The sequence below is a fragment of the Falco naumanni genome, chromosome 3, assembly GCF_017639655.2.
Source record: "Falco naumanni isolate bFalNau1 chromosome 3, bFalNau1.pat, whole genome shotgun sequence".
NCBI classification, from domain to species: Eukaryota; Metazoa; Chordata; class Aves; order Falconiformes; family Falconidae; genus Falco; species Falco naumanni.
Window position 1 is genome coordinate 96,307,853 of NC_054056.1, and position 14,349 is coordinate 96,322,201.

Sequence of the window (14,349 nt, forward strand, 5' to 3'; positions counted from 1 at the left end):
ATGCATTCTTGGGGGCTTTGGAGTAGAGAGGACTAGAATCTGGTTTGCAGTTGTTCATTCCCCAAGGTTGTTTAGTCCTATTTAAACCAGTGGGCATACAGAGTTCAGCGCCCCAAATTCTAACTCATATATAGTGTATCCCTGTAGAAGATTTGCTCAAATTAATGTGGCTTAAATATTCATATGACCCAGCTTTTAGACTAATTACAGAGAAAATAAGTTGAAATACATAATCAGATCTTTGCATGAAGTACTGTACGAAAGCTTTGCAAAAATTCCCCTGAGAAGAAAAAGTCAGGAAAGGTTTTATGTAGTGCTTTCCAGTCCCTTTAATCTTAAGGAAAAGTTATTTTTCTTATAACGACAAAACTGTGCAAATTGTAACTAATTATGGTATGATTAGTTTGTCTTCATTCGGCTTTTATGGAGGGTTGGGGGGAGGAGGTTTATCTTGGGGTGTGCTGTGCATTTGCTTTGCTTTGCCTCCTTTTCTAGGGGATAGGAAAAGAAGGTTTAGAGTAAGCCTCAGCGAGACTATCCAGTGAGTAGAAAGAATGATCGCTTCCACATAGCATAAAAAATTATTTATCTCTTTGTTTTATCTCCTGTGGGTTGTTGGGACTGTGCCGAGTGCAGACCAGCAGAGACCAGGAGTGGCTGGTAGTGGATGGTATGATGCAACTTTCTTCTTCTGCCCTTGGTATCCAAGCAAGTTAAGTAGAGGAACCAAAGACATTAATGAATGTATCACTGTGTGTGGTAGATAAATTGTACTCCTCTAATTATGCTGAGGGGACTAAGAAACAACCTTCCTCTGGGTAATTTGGACGTAATTTTGTCAATCCCATAGTCCTATCAGCCATAGTTGTGTGTCTTTGCTCTAAAATGGCAGTGCTTGAGGTGCCATTTTTGCAAGTGTAATGTCAAGACAAACCAGATCAGGTTTTCTATTTGTTTGAACAGTCCACGTTTCTTTATAAAACTATCTGCTTTATATTTAAAAGGTCTTTGTTAGCGAGTGGTGTACATTGATAAAATGATGAAGGGAAAAGCCAAGTCACTTTGATTTTAATGCTCAACTAGCTGCTCTCAGAAGTTAATACATTAGCTATCACTTCCCTGCACCTTCAAAGAACAGTATTTAAACCTTCCTGACATTTTTTTCTTAACATCTTCCTTAACTGCAGGTAATTTATAAACCTCTAAACAAGTATGAGTCATCCTGCTTTTAAACTCAGTGACTCTTCTGCACTGAACAAATAGCGCTAGCCAGGAAAGGAAGTTTCTCTTCAAAGAGAAGCTGAAAATGTTTTTAGATTTATGCTGTCATCCTCTACATCAGCAAAGCCAGGCTTGCGTATGTGTGCGCCTTGGATGCATTTTAAGTTCTCTGGTGTTTTAAGCACATCTATGTGCGAACTGATTGTTGTAACAAAGATGCCACGTATCTGGAATAAGTAGGGCTGGGCTCATTGCTTGATAAAGCCCTTAGGAAGGAGCTGATGGCCTTGCTGCATTCCCAGCTGGAACTTGTGGTAGAGCTGACCTCCCGGCAGAGGAAAGGTAAGAAGGAGGATTTATCTTGGAGGTAAGTCCTTAAACCTTCCTGTCACTGATGGAAAAAAGTTGGAATTTTGCAGATCTACCTGGTCCTGGCTGGCATAATGTATCACTGAGCTTTCTGGACACATATGTTTGTCACTGAGCAAGTTTTATAGCAGTCCTGGTTTCAGCTGGCATAGAGTTAATTTTCCTCTCAGGAGCTGGTGCAGTGCTGTGTTTTGGATGTGGTGTGAGAGCAATGTTGACAGCACACTGATGGTTTCGGTTGTTGTTCCCTCATGTTTATACTAAGTCAGGGACTTTTCAGTTCCTCAGTCCTTGCCAGCAGAGGGCTGGGGGTGCACAAAAAATTGGGAGGGGACACAGCCAGGCCAGCTGACCTGAACTAGCCAAAGAGGTATTCCATACCGTGGGATGCCATGCTCGGTATATGAACTAGGGGGAGTGGGGTGGGTTGGCCGGGGCCTGTGGATTGTTGCTCGGGAGCTAGCTGGGCATCGGTTAGTGGGTGGTGAGCAATTGTATTGTGCATCACTTGTTTTCTTTTCTCTCTTCCCTTTGGATTTCATTTCTCCCCCCTTTCTCCCTCGCTTTCATTAGGACTGTTATTAATGTGGGGTTTTTTTAAAGTTTTATTTCGGTTATTAAATTGTTCTTCTCCCAACCCCTGAGTTTTACATTCCTTTCCGATTCTCCTCCCCATCCCTCTGGGTGAGGGGCAGTGAGCGAGCGGCTGCGTGGGGATTGGTTACCGACTGGGGTTAAACCAAGACATCAGCCTTGTTTGTGTGTCTGCGGTTGAGGTTGGTCAGCACTGTTGTGCTGTCATGGTGTCATTCTCCTATCCAGAACAAGCAGTGATGCCACTTGTTCTTGAAGTTGTAACTCTGCATGTAAGGCATATATTTATATCAGCAGCTCTTTAGTTTTGAAGCCACTGACAGTAGGTGATGAAAGAAACTCCAGGAGCCTACTGCTGAACGTGGTGAGAAATTGGGATCAGATCATTGTTCTTAAACATACTGCTCAGTCCAGCTGTGCTGCAGGATTTTTTAAGTATGTTTGGTACCGTGTTATTAGCCGAGCCAGGCAGAGGAGGAGCCACTGATGCTGAGCAACAAAGAACTAAGAACATGCTGTAATGTACGTTGTAGCCTGCCAGCATATCCCCAGTATGTCTCTGATCAGAACTTAAACCTCTGTTAGCTTGAAACTCCTTGAAAGGCCTTGCCTGAGTTATACATTTGGATGTGCAATGCCAAGTGGTGGTGGATCCGTGTCTATCTCCTTTCCTGCAGCTGGCCTGAGGCACTCTGGCCTTTGGGAAACCGTGTAGAAAACCGTGCACTGTTGAAGCACACTATGGGTGTAGGGATTTACTGGGCCCAAGAGCATCCTGGATTGATATCCGAAGTGTGTTAAAGATTTATGTTCTGCAATAGAGTGTTATCAGCATCTACTTCAGGTTTGAGATTGTTAGATACAGGTGTGTGTGGGAAAGATAAGCAGCAGGTATGTTATTAAGACTGGTTCTATGGGAGAAACTATTTGCGAGTTTGTAAGAATGAAAATCACTTGACCACTGAAATTCTCTGGAGTTTGCTTTATTGCTAAAGTAGCTCTAGTTCTGAACTCTTCTGTTGCCATTTTCAAACAATACTTTGGCATGTTTTAACATTTGCTTTCATGCCTTTGGTAACTCATTTCAAGTACTGTCAAACAGAATGCAGCTTCACTGTATCACATTATTGGATGATTAGGTTATTGCAGGAAAAGTTTCCCACAATCATTCTTTGTTTCACTTGCAATAAATATCAGGAAGAGTTTAAAAATCAGTGCGTTTTGCAATCCTTTGATCTTCTCCAAAACACCGTGAAGTGCTGTATACAAATGCTGTGTGCAGCAGTAACTCATACGGGCTTCGAACTCCGCAAGAAGCCAGTAAAATAAGCTGTCTGAAAGACCTACCCCAGGGAGCCTGGAGGTCTGTGGCCACTTCAGCCCGTTTGAGTACACCATGATGTGCCAAGACTTGCATAACAGAAGCTTTGTTGGACTTTTCCCTCCCCTTCTAGGTGAGCATAGTAATTGGAAGCTGGAAGATAAAATTGGAATAGGGAGGCGCAAAAGAAGACCTGACTTGGGAAAACTTTTTTTTTTTTTTTTAGAACCTGTTTCTCAAAACTTTACAATTATCCTAAACAGATCCTGAGAAACAGGTGACCAAAACCATAAACTACATGTGTCCAGATATATTCTTCTGCTATTAACTATTTATTAAACAAAATAACTATAAAGATAAAGCTAAGAAATAGCACTATGTAGGAAGGTTTTAATGATGGAATAACAAATGGTGTAACATCTCTCTTTTTGAACAAATTTTATCAGTAGAAATCTAAGAACTGGAAAAACTTTTAGAAACCGTATCTTCAGGGAAAAAATACTGATCTTTCTCCTGTTAAATGTCAATATAATAAGCAATTCTATATTAATCAATGCTTTCTGAGAAATCCACTACTCCAGTCGTGAGCAGTTGGTTGCAGATTAATAACTTCTTTTTTGTGCACATATTCTCGAGTCCATTGGATGCTGAATTTTGTGACTATTTATTTTTAAAGGATGTGACACTGCCAGTGCAAACTTTCCACCACTGCCTTTCTTTAAATACTGAAGCTCCAGTTCTGCTCTTTTTGAAAAGTGGATGTGTAGCCACTGACAGTAAGTTGTGGAGAATAATGTTGTGCCAAGCTGCAGCTTTGGGGATGTCTTGCATCAGTGCTTAATTTGAGAAATCTTAGGAAATGCATTTTAATCTTTTCCCATTTAATTATTTTTATTACATCTTGTAAGATCTTTCCTTTGCACTGCTTTTGCGAAGTTAAATATTTCACATTGTTGACAGTGCAGCATGTATATTAAAACTACACTCCATTCTTCCTACTTAAAATTACAACAGCCTTATTCCAAATGTTTAAAACCATTAGTCTGTTTCTTACACTTGGCAGTTGTATAGTGTCCATGCCAAAGTTTTGGTAGAGGGGGGCTTTGGCTCTGTGACAAGGGGCCAGGAGCTGCCCTGTGTTCAGCACAGCAGGTCCCAGCCAGTTCCACAGCGAACCCACTGCAGGACACAGCTGAGCCCATGAGCCAACAGCAAAACCTGTTTGAGAAAGGGCAAAAATAACGAGAGAAGGAATACAGAGGAACCAGAGGGAAGAACAAGGCCAGAGGAGAAGGAGGTGCTCCACAGCAAAGGGGCTGTGGCCCAGAGATGAGCCCGTGCTGGAGCAGGTGCACCGCCAAAGGGCCTGTGGCCCATGGAGGATCTGTGCTGGAGCAGAAGCCTAAAACAAGAAGGAAGGAGCGGTGGAAGAGAATAGGAAGCAGAGCATGGCTGAGACAAACCGCTATGCTCCGACCCTTCCTGCACCACCTATCACCTTACCTAAGGGGCTGAGTATGACCTGTGGTGATAATAAGGGGAGTGGAGACCAGGAAGGGGGAAGGAGAGGCATCTGGAATAAGTTGAGGCTGGGAAGAGAGAGAGAGGTGTGTTTGTTTGGTTTTTTTTCCTGAGTGTATAATTATTTGTCATTTTTGCTGATTTCCCAGTATGTTAATCATTACTTAAATAGTTAAGCTAAATGACAATAAATTAAGTGTCCCCGAATTGAAGCTGTTTTGCCTGCAACAGTACTTGGTAAAGGATTTCCCTGTCTTTATTTCTACTGGCAAGTTTTCTCATTTTCATTCTTCCTCTTTTCTATCATGTCCTGTTGGGGACGGAGGGAGCAAGCAGCTGGTTGGGTGCTTGGCTCCAGGTGGGATCGACCTCCACAGCAATCTGTATCTCTGCAGTTCTTCACACGTGCTTTCCCAGTATTTGTTACTGTCTGCCTTTAAAAAGAGTCAATTATCAGTGGATTTTTCCACATCAATCTTCCTTGCACCTTCTAGAAACTCTGTAATACCTGAAATTAATATGTGTTTCCTTGCTAAGTATTTTTTACTGTTTCCAAGTATTTTAAACGTAATAAAAATAATTTACTGATGCAACATACCAGCGTGTGTTGGTGCCTCACTATACCTTTGACACCCAAAATACTTTTTTTCCAGTGATGGTCCATTTGAAATCGACTTGTCCCCTTTTGCTCTTAGTAAAAGAAAATATGTCACTGACTGGAAAAGGAAATATCTAACATGAACGTCACAGAATTAAAAAGTTTGTGTTGAAATCTATATGATTTTTTAAAATACAAAATCTGTCTTGACAAGGAATGGGCGTGGAAATGGTCATTTTTTCTGTTGAAAAGCAAAACTGATGATTATTTTTACAGTGGTAAGATTCTGACATCAACCTACTTCTTGTGGAGTTAATTTGTCACCTTCAATTGCCAATGGTGTTTGTGCAGGTAGCCCTTTTTTTGTGATGCAGAATTTATTTAAAGTTTGGGTCTAATTTTGACTGTTGCTCACAGTTAGACCTGTCAAGGGTATGTGAATTGTGACAAGAAGTCTAATAGGATTTCGAAGGAGGGAAGTTATTTCAGCAATGATGAATTTTCCTGTGTTAAATGCATTAAGCTGAGGGTGTCATCTGCCTCTCTTGCTCATCCCAGAAGCTTCTTGTTCAGCCCTAGCCCTAAAGGATCCAGGATGAAGGCAGCAGAAAAAACTTAGGAATTACACAAAACAGGAAATAATTTTTCAGATTAAATAGTGCTGTAGTGTGCAATATTGCCACCGTGGGATTACACAGTGAATGCTGCATTCCCAGGAGCAAAGTAACAAGAAAACCAAAATACTACCACTTATTTTCATCTCAGAGTAGCCATATGTTTCAAGTTACTCTTAAACTGGTATGATGGCTTCTGGATGAGCCAAGATGTGTTGTGGAGAATGTAAAATGCTGTACGTGCCAAAGCTGCTAAGTCTTGAAATGCAGAGCTACCAGAATAGGCCTATTTGTTGCATGTTTTTATTGGGAGGAGGTAAAACCTACTTTAATTTGACTTTAACTCTCAAGATATGAAGTCTGGAGAGTTAATAGAAGCTGATTAAAATGAAGGTTCTTGTTTGTTTGTTTTTTCTATCCAGTATCTCTAAAAAGTAGCCAGAAGACAAAAAGTTTGTTCAGTTCTAAGAATATGCCCCATCACGTGTTGCCTTTATGATACATCTCTGGAATGGAGTCTTGCTTTGTGTCCCTGTTTGCGAATGGAAAGCCATATTGTGTTTTAAAGCAATCCATTGCTTACTTCATACTAGGTGCAGAAAAGTCTAAATATGCATATCTAATTGATATTTATAGCCTTTTCAGTGTTCAGAGTTCTGAGTCCCTCGAGAGATGGAAGGAAGCTATAGAACAATTTCCACTGAAATCAAAATTACTGTGGCTTTTTCTAAAACGGGATGTTTTCTCCAAGGCTAATCACTTTACTGCAGTACTTACTGTGGTTTTCATTAGAATTGATGAAAATAATACATATAGCAAAAGAAAATCTGACACTGTGGTCGTAGTTAAAGAAAACAGGAAGTATTTGTTATTAACTTGTAAAAATAAGAAGTTCAGGTTTTCCCAATAATTTCTGACTGTCACTAGACTCTTAATGCCTAGTTTCTGTTAGCTGTATAGCTCTTGTGAGTTTCTACTCCAGTCACAAACTGTCGGATGAATACAGTCTTTTTCATTGACTCATCTCTTATATGTGACAACCACCAGATTTTGGGGTTGTGGAAGAAAATTTGAAAATAATTAATTTGTCTTGCCCTAACTGTAAAAGAACAAAATCCAGAGGAGTTATCTTTAGGAGGGGATGGGTAAAGGCAAAAAATACTGTATTTGTTAGAAAGGGAGGAACACAGTATCTTGACTTCTTACTCTACCATAAGTAATCATCCTATAAAAAATGAAGAACTGAAAAAGTTGTGTTCAGTGCCGTTAGGATTATAATTTTATTAATACAGCTACGTATTTTTCCCACGTTCTGAACATAAGATAAGCCATACAGTCCTGATCCGCTGAAATGGAGAGAAACAGATAAACTGGCTTTGAATTGTCATACATTCAGTAGAGATTATTCTGGAATGCTTTTAAATGCACTTTTAAGCTTGGTTGTTTATGGAAAGGAGGCAAGACTTTTCTGAGAGGGAATTTCACATTGCACCTTCTAAGTACTGGACCTCAGGTAGGGTTTGGAGGGTCTGTCGGGGATTAAGGAGACTTTAGGAAGAATATGAGCAGAACTCTTCCAGTTCTATCAAAAAACATTCCAACGAGCTGTAGCTTGGACAATGTGATGTAACCATTTCTTTGCCTTTTTTCTGAGAATGTTATGTATTAGTTGAAACAGTATCTGTTTTTAAGGCCTTGTGTGAATTAATTATAACTGTTCAGTTATTTTCCGTAATGGATTTTGCTTTTTCCTACATTTAAATGTGTTTTCTCTTTTGTTCTGTATTACTGTGTTTGCCACAGTAATGTATAGCTTTATATTTTTGTTTAAGCTACAAAAGGAAGAGAAAGAATATTAAGCAATTCTTTTAAAACTTAACTTTTTTTTTTTTCGTTAGCAATGAAGAACCTATATGTAAGACTACTTGTCTCTGTTTTTCATTGTTATGTATTTCTCAAGAAGGGAGTTCGTAAGACTTGGTGGATTTAGATATGGTCACTTGTTATTACTGTAAGCAGTCACACTGAAGTCCATCCTGTGTAACTCTGTGCTGAGTTGCCCTAGGTTCCTTTTATAGTCCTTGGGAGAGAAAGAATAATCTCCAGGGAGTGATTCAGCTCTTCTAAGATCTGAATTGCAATCCGGAGATGTCTCTGTTCTTCATAAATGTGAGGTCTGTGGGATGACATTTCCATTTTCAGTTAGGCAGGATGAATCCAGACCTTTTTGTGTAATACAGATGTCTCTTTTAAGTAATTTGAACTTAGAAGATACATTTCTTTTGGGCATCAGAAAAAATTATGCCTCTCAAGGGTTCATGGAAGGTGCACGCTGTTAGTGGAGACAGACCTGGATGCTACTGGTTGAGCAGCAGGTAAAGGAGCATGTATTGTACCATCTCGTTACCAACCTACATTATGGGTCTTGTCCCATTCAGTAGTGAAAGAAGAATAGTTATGCTGTGATGTGTTGAAGACCATGATGGGCTATGGCATATTTCTTATATGTATGATCACCTGCAGGTCAGAAGGGTAAAGCAGCCTACAGTAGTGTAATTAAGCCAATTAGACTGTAGACCAAGATCTTCCTTGCTGTTCTGTTAGGTTTCCTTTAATCTTTTCCAACAGAGTTGTTTCTGTGGAAAGCCACTGCTCCCTCCACTGCTGAATATAGCTGACATTTTAAGCTACTGCTTGGGTGCTACTCTAACAAGCTGCCAGGTCCAGTTCTGATTTGACTTACTTGTTCATTTGGCATGGAGTAAATTGGGAGGCAAGCTGTCAATACGTGCCACGGGGAGGAAGGCTTTGCTATTGTAATGCAGCAGAATGAGGAGAAAAACGTCTTCATCTGGATGTATTATAAACTGTTGCCCTTTCTTTTATCTGAACCTTCTCCAGATTTTTCTTTAAGAAATGTTCCTGTTCTGACATTAATGATACCCTGTTTCTGTGGGAAAGTGAATTCCTGCAAGATTCTTCCAGATTGTTGGATAGAAGAGACATGTGACAAGTGCTGTAACGTCAGTCTGAGCCCTCCGTGCAGCCCACCGCTGCAGGCAGAATTCATCCATGTCCACGTGATGTTCTCTGGCTGCTGATTATGCAACATTATAATGACAGGACATAAAAATGTTCCTGCAGAGAGAACAGAGGTTTACAAAAAATTTCATCAGTTCAGAGTTTTTTCTAAAGCATCCCTAAAATAGCATTAGTACATTGTAAAACTAAAGTTCTTGCAAACTTTTTTTCATAGTCTGGTGAAAAATGAAAATGGAAAGAGAAATATTGTGATAAAATAAATGAGACACAAAAATGGGAAGAACAAAGAAAAAAGATATAAAGAAGTAAGATGTAGGATATATAGGAATAAGAAAGACAGAGGCTAAAGAAAGTGATACTGCATAGGAGCCAAAACGCATTATTCTTTTGAGGGGCAGTACAACAGTTGTGAACACTTAAAATTGTAGAAAAAATCAAGAGGAACTTTAAAACGAAGAAGCAAGGAAAAAAAAATGAGTGGAAAACCCCATGGAAAATGTGAGATAAAAAGGATAAATTTCACATAACTTTACATTCAAGTGCATATAGCTTCTGACCGTGCTTACAGGGGGGTATAGAAGTCATATATTCCCATGTTGTAAAGGCATAGTATTAACTGTTTTGAGAATTGACAGTATGTGTCATATAATATTCTTCACCAAGGGTGTATCTTCTGTCAACTAACTGACCTGCGAGAGTGTGCAGGAGGGCAGAGTGGATCAATTAGCCTAAAGAAAATCCAAAGTTTGCCCATTGCAGACAGATGTGTCCTTGCTATGCAAATGTTAGATTTAAATTTAGAACTGTTAGAGTTCTTCCAAAAAGCATGCCTAGCTAGCGCAGAACACAGTATACCTGGTGGTGCCGCAGAATGAATGGCCACATCACCCTCCACATATTACAGAGTGGTGAATAAATAAACAACTCCCAGTTGTTCAGAGCTTTCCTCAGCTAGTATTTCATTTTATCCCTCTGTTTTACAAAGGCAGGTATTTTATTACTTGCCCTGCTTTTCTTCACTATGGAAGATTTATGAGCAGTAGATATATGGAGTTATAAACAGTTCTTTAAGCAAGATTCAATGAGAGGCTGACAAAATATTTATTTTAGTTTTACAAAGTTAAACATTAACATTCCTACCTATGGCCAAGCTTTATTACTCTGGCATAGCCCTACCTGTATCTACTGTACTCTACTGTACAGTACCAGGAACCTGCTGTCTGGATTCTCATTCTCCTCAGTAGGCAATACAGTGAATAGATGTTAAACCAGTTGCAGTAGGGCTCAGATAGGGCTTCAGATCTTGAAGTTGATAAATTTGCCTCCAGTTATGTATAAGTTCTTGTATTCCTGGCGGAGTGGAGTAATGAGGTTCCGATGGACATTTCTGTGTGCCTGTAGAGTCCAGCCTTGGTCAGAACATATTAAGGCACCAGTGGAAATGTGCCACAGTCTCTGCTCGCACCTGCTGTTTTTTCATGTGCTTACAGAAACACAAGTCTGGGTTCCAGCCTCACGAGTATAGTCCTGGATCAGGAAAATGGTTCCGCTTCTTTTTACACTGGTAGAAACATTTGACCTTAATTAAACCAGATTGTGTCCTGAATGGAGGGAAAGTGGTCTTTGTGTCATCATCCCTTACTTGCACCAAGGAACCCCTAATGAGTTCGCGAGCATGCTTACACTTTTTTTGCCACATCAGGACCTTAGTTTCTGGATTTTCCTAGCACCTTTCTGCATTTGCTACAAGTCATGGTTTCTTAAACAGCTTAAGATGGGAGATGGCTGCTATAATTTAGGACTTATTCTTTTGCAGTCATTTTCAGGAAAAGAAATAAAAAGTTGGCATTAAAAATAGTGGTGCTTTTTTTTACATTTTTCCTCTGCAGTAAGGGTTTGGAAAATGTATCAACTGAGGTACATGACTTGAGGTATATTTAAGCCTTAACCACTGCAAGTTGGGCTTTGTTAATCTAGAATCCTTGTTCTGCAAGGCACAGGAGGATGCATAAGTACTGAACATGTGAGGAGAGCAGCTATATACATAATAGATGTATGTTGACCATCAGAGGTAGAAGGATGTGTATACTTCAGCGGTATCCCTGTCCACTCAAAGGAATGAACGGTCAGATATACTGGCAGGAGGAGCTGTATGATATTTACTCTCTTCCTAGAGGCTTTTGAGGATGCAGTGTTAGTAGGGTGTCACTCCTGCCTTTCCTCTGGAGCAGTGGTGGAAGCTCCGGAGATTGCATAGTGCCTGAATCCTCCTCCATGCGCCCATGCATATTGTCCTTTTGGCTGATTCCTACTTGTCCTTTCTGAGGTGGGTGTTCTGGGGAGCTGGAAGCAGGGATACAGGTAACAGTTCCTCTGGCACATGCAGATACCGCTTCTAGTTAACAAAGAAGTGAGTTGTGATGAAGCAGCTGGAGGTGGATGCCAGCTCCATTTCTGTTAATTAGAGAAGACCACACATTCCATGGCTAGGAGTCCTTATTTAATGTTACAGATTTATGGCAATGAATATTCATCGGTCATATCAGCCATTAGGCTTCAGACAGAGAGAGACCATACTTATGGTAATCGCTGTGGGTGTCCCTGTTCAGAACTGCTCAGTGTCCCAGTTAGCTGCCTTCACCTTGCTTGGCTGGTGGCTTCTGTTTTGACCTTAGTTTTCTCCCATTGTATTTGATGGTGGTTATGATTGTGGAAGATGAATGGCACTGGCAGATGCAATGAGTGTACAGCACGGGAAGGTTTTTGCACAGAACGCTCCTGTGCTCTGCCTGGTTTCATTTCTGATTTTCAGGAGCCCTGCTGCATTAGCCCAGAAGCCTGCCCAGCATGCTGCACCGTGCAGATGGTGGTGTGAAAAACTGCCTGGTAAAGATGGGGGTGAAGTCACTCTATGAACATCACACTATGAACAAACCGAACTTAAATCCCAGAGTTTGGAGGTTAATACTGTATTAAACATCTTGGATGCTGAAATTAGATGCCTCGTTCAATGCAAAAATTTGATGTTAAATATTACTTAGCTTTGCTTCTGAGCACTGACTAGCTCTAATTTCAATAGGTGTTTCTGGCTGTTCAGTGCCTCTGAACATCGGGATGTTCCTCTAAATGGGAATATGTTTTTTTCACTGTGCACAGTGCAATTGATGGTCTGAAATAACAATTCCATTTTATTGCTTGGCATCCTGATAGGTTGTTGCAAAAACTATTGCTAAGACAAAATTAATTGGAGTGGCCATGCCACGAATATCACAGCACATCTCTTTTTCTCTTATTTGCTTCTTAACTTTTAAAATGCTACCTAATTTCCTAGCACACAAGTTCCTGGAGCTGGAACACCTGGAACCGAGCACAATGAGCTCTGCATGTTTCAGAGAAAGGTGTTCCACCCACTTCGTGGGTGGTAGGGGAGTAGGGAGATGTGAAGGATTAGTGCAGGCGTGGGGAAGTGAGCCTGTAGGTTTTCAGCTGGGAGGAGTCTGACCAGTGATGCAAAAAATTCCCTAGGGGAAAGCTGGGTTTAAGCACTTCCGAAATTACTGGAGAGAGGCGATTGCTATATCAGTTTGCTGGTGTGTCTGCAATCATCAGTAAATTTTACTGAGAATGGAAATTCTTCTGCTCCACATTTCTAGACATTAATTTCAGCCTGGATGCATCCTTTCAGTTATGACCAGGTAGTTTAATGTCCATGCCTTCATGTACCATTTACATTATGAGGCAACAAGAGAAATTGCAATGAGACATTTTTTCTAGAGAGGACACCAATCAGTTTAGTATTGGGTTTGCAGGCAGTGCTGTACATATAGCTTCTTAGAAAACACCAAGCTGAAAATATTAGAGCATGAGTGGTCTGATTATTTTTTTAAAACTATTTTTTATTGGGGTACTTTTATTGTAAAGTCCTTTGTGTAATGCCAAGAAGGATGTTAGCAACCAGCTTACTTTAGGAAATGAGCCTTTCTAATGATGCACTTCTGTTTCATAAATTGCAAGATGGAGAAATTTGATCTGATAGATTTTGAGGTGGAAGTGAAGAAAAGCAACAGACAGGGCCTCTATTAGTTTTAAGACTGTTCATGTATTCTCCTTGAAAGGACAGGAAGAAAGAAACCATTAGAGAAGAGCAAAGCTGCATTAATAATCTTTTATAATAGCGTAGATGTTAACACCATGAGCTGCAAAACGTGTTCTGGTTTGTTTTGAAGGTGAACTTAATGATCAGTGCTCTTTTAGTAAAGGAAAATGGTGAAACCTGAGGTCATCAGTGATATCAGTTCCTAAATTTACATTCCACCTTTTAAAACTCTGTTGAAATACAATATATGCTCCTTAGATGCCATTTCTAGAAGGAAAATTTAGACTAGGAGTCAGACTGTTCCCAGCTGAAACCTTTATTTCAAAATGCAGGTAAGAGGCCAAAATGATTAAAATCATTGCTGAATTTTACTGTTATGACCTTTGGAACATTAATTTTATTACAGGAGCTGGGAATCAAATAGAAACATAAATGCCCTATTATTTTTTTAAAAAAAGCTTTGTTTTAAAAGACAGTTGTCACAAGGATGGATCACTCTTACATTACGTTAAAAATAACAAGTTTAGGTGTTGTCAATGATACATCATTTTATGGGGTAAATAACCAAATTAGTTCATGCTTTTATATTCCCTCTTCCTTTCAAATGACAGCTAAATGGGAATAAATTGCCTGTCTGTTCCCAAATGTCACTCTTAGCCACCTGCTTTCTGAACTTCAGAGATGCTCACCAACAGCCCTGGTATTGCTTTGCTTTCCTGTGCTATTTATTGTTAATGTCAATGCAAGAAGTTGTTTATTTCTCAAACTGGTTTTCTTCTGGGAAATCAGGGATGTATGCCTCCTTTCAAAATTGACCTTCAGTGTTTCAAACCTACCTATGATCAGAAAAAGAGACATATTGCTGTTCCCCAGATTCCGACAGGATTAAACCCCTCTTGTTCTCTAAAACTGCAGTGTGATTCATGGGGTTTATAAGGCAGTAATCTCTTGCAAGATTTCTTTCAAACTGCAG

The 14,349-nt window shown here is 40.0% G+C and overlaps 1 protein-coding gene across 7 annotated transcripts in view; it reads left to right on the plus strand.

The window, feature by feature from the left end:
* Positions 1 to 14,349, plus strand: part of OXR1 (oxidation resistance 1) — a 285,831-nt gene that overhangs the window by 113,828 nt on the left and 157,654 nt on the right. For 2 of the 7 annotated variants that reach the window (XM_040586182.1, XM_040586188.1), the window contains exon 1: positions 1,292 to 1,588. The exons of 3 other annotated variants lie outside the window; for them this stretch is intronic. In XM_040586182.1, coding sequence (XP_040442116.1) covers positions 1,503 to 1,588 — 86 coding nt within the window. In that variant the 5' untranslated portion in view covers positions 1,292 to 1,502. Of the gene's footprint in view, positions 1 to 1,291; positions 1,589 to 14,349 lie in introns of those variants that run through there. 2 more of the 7 variants (XM_040586185.1, XM_040586193.1) reach the window with 2 other exon arrangements.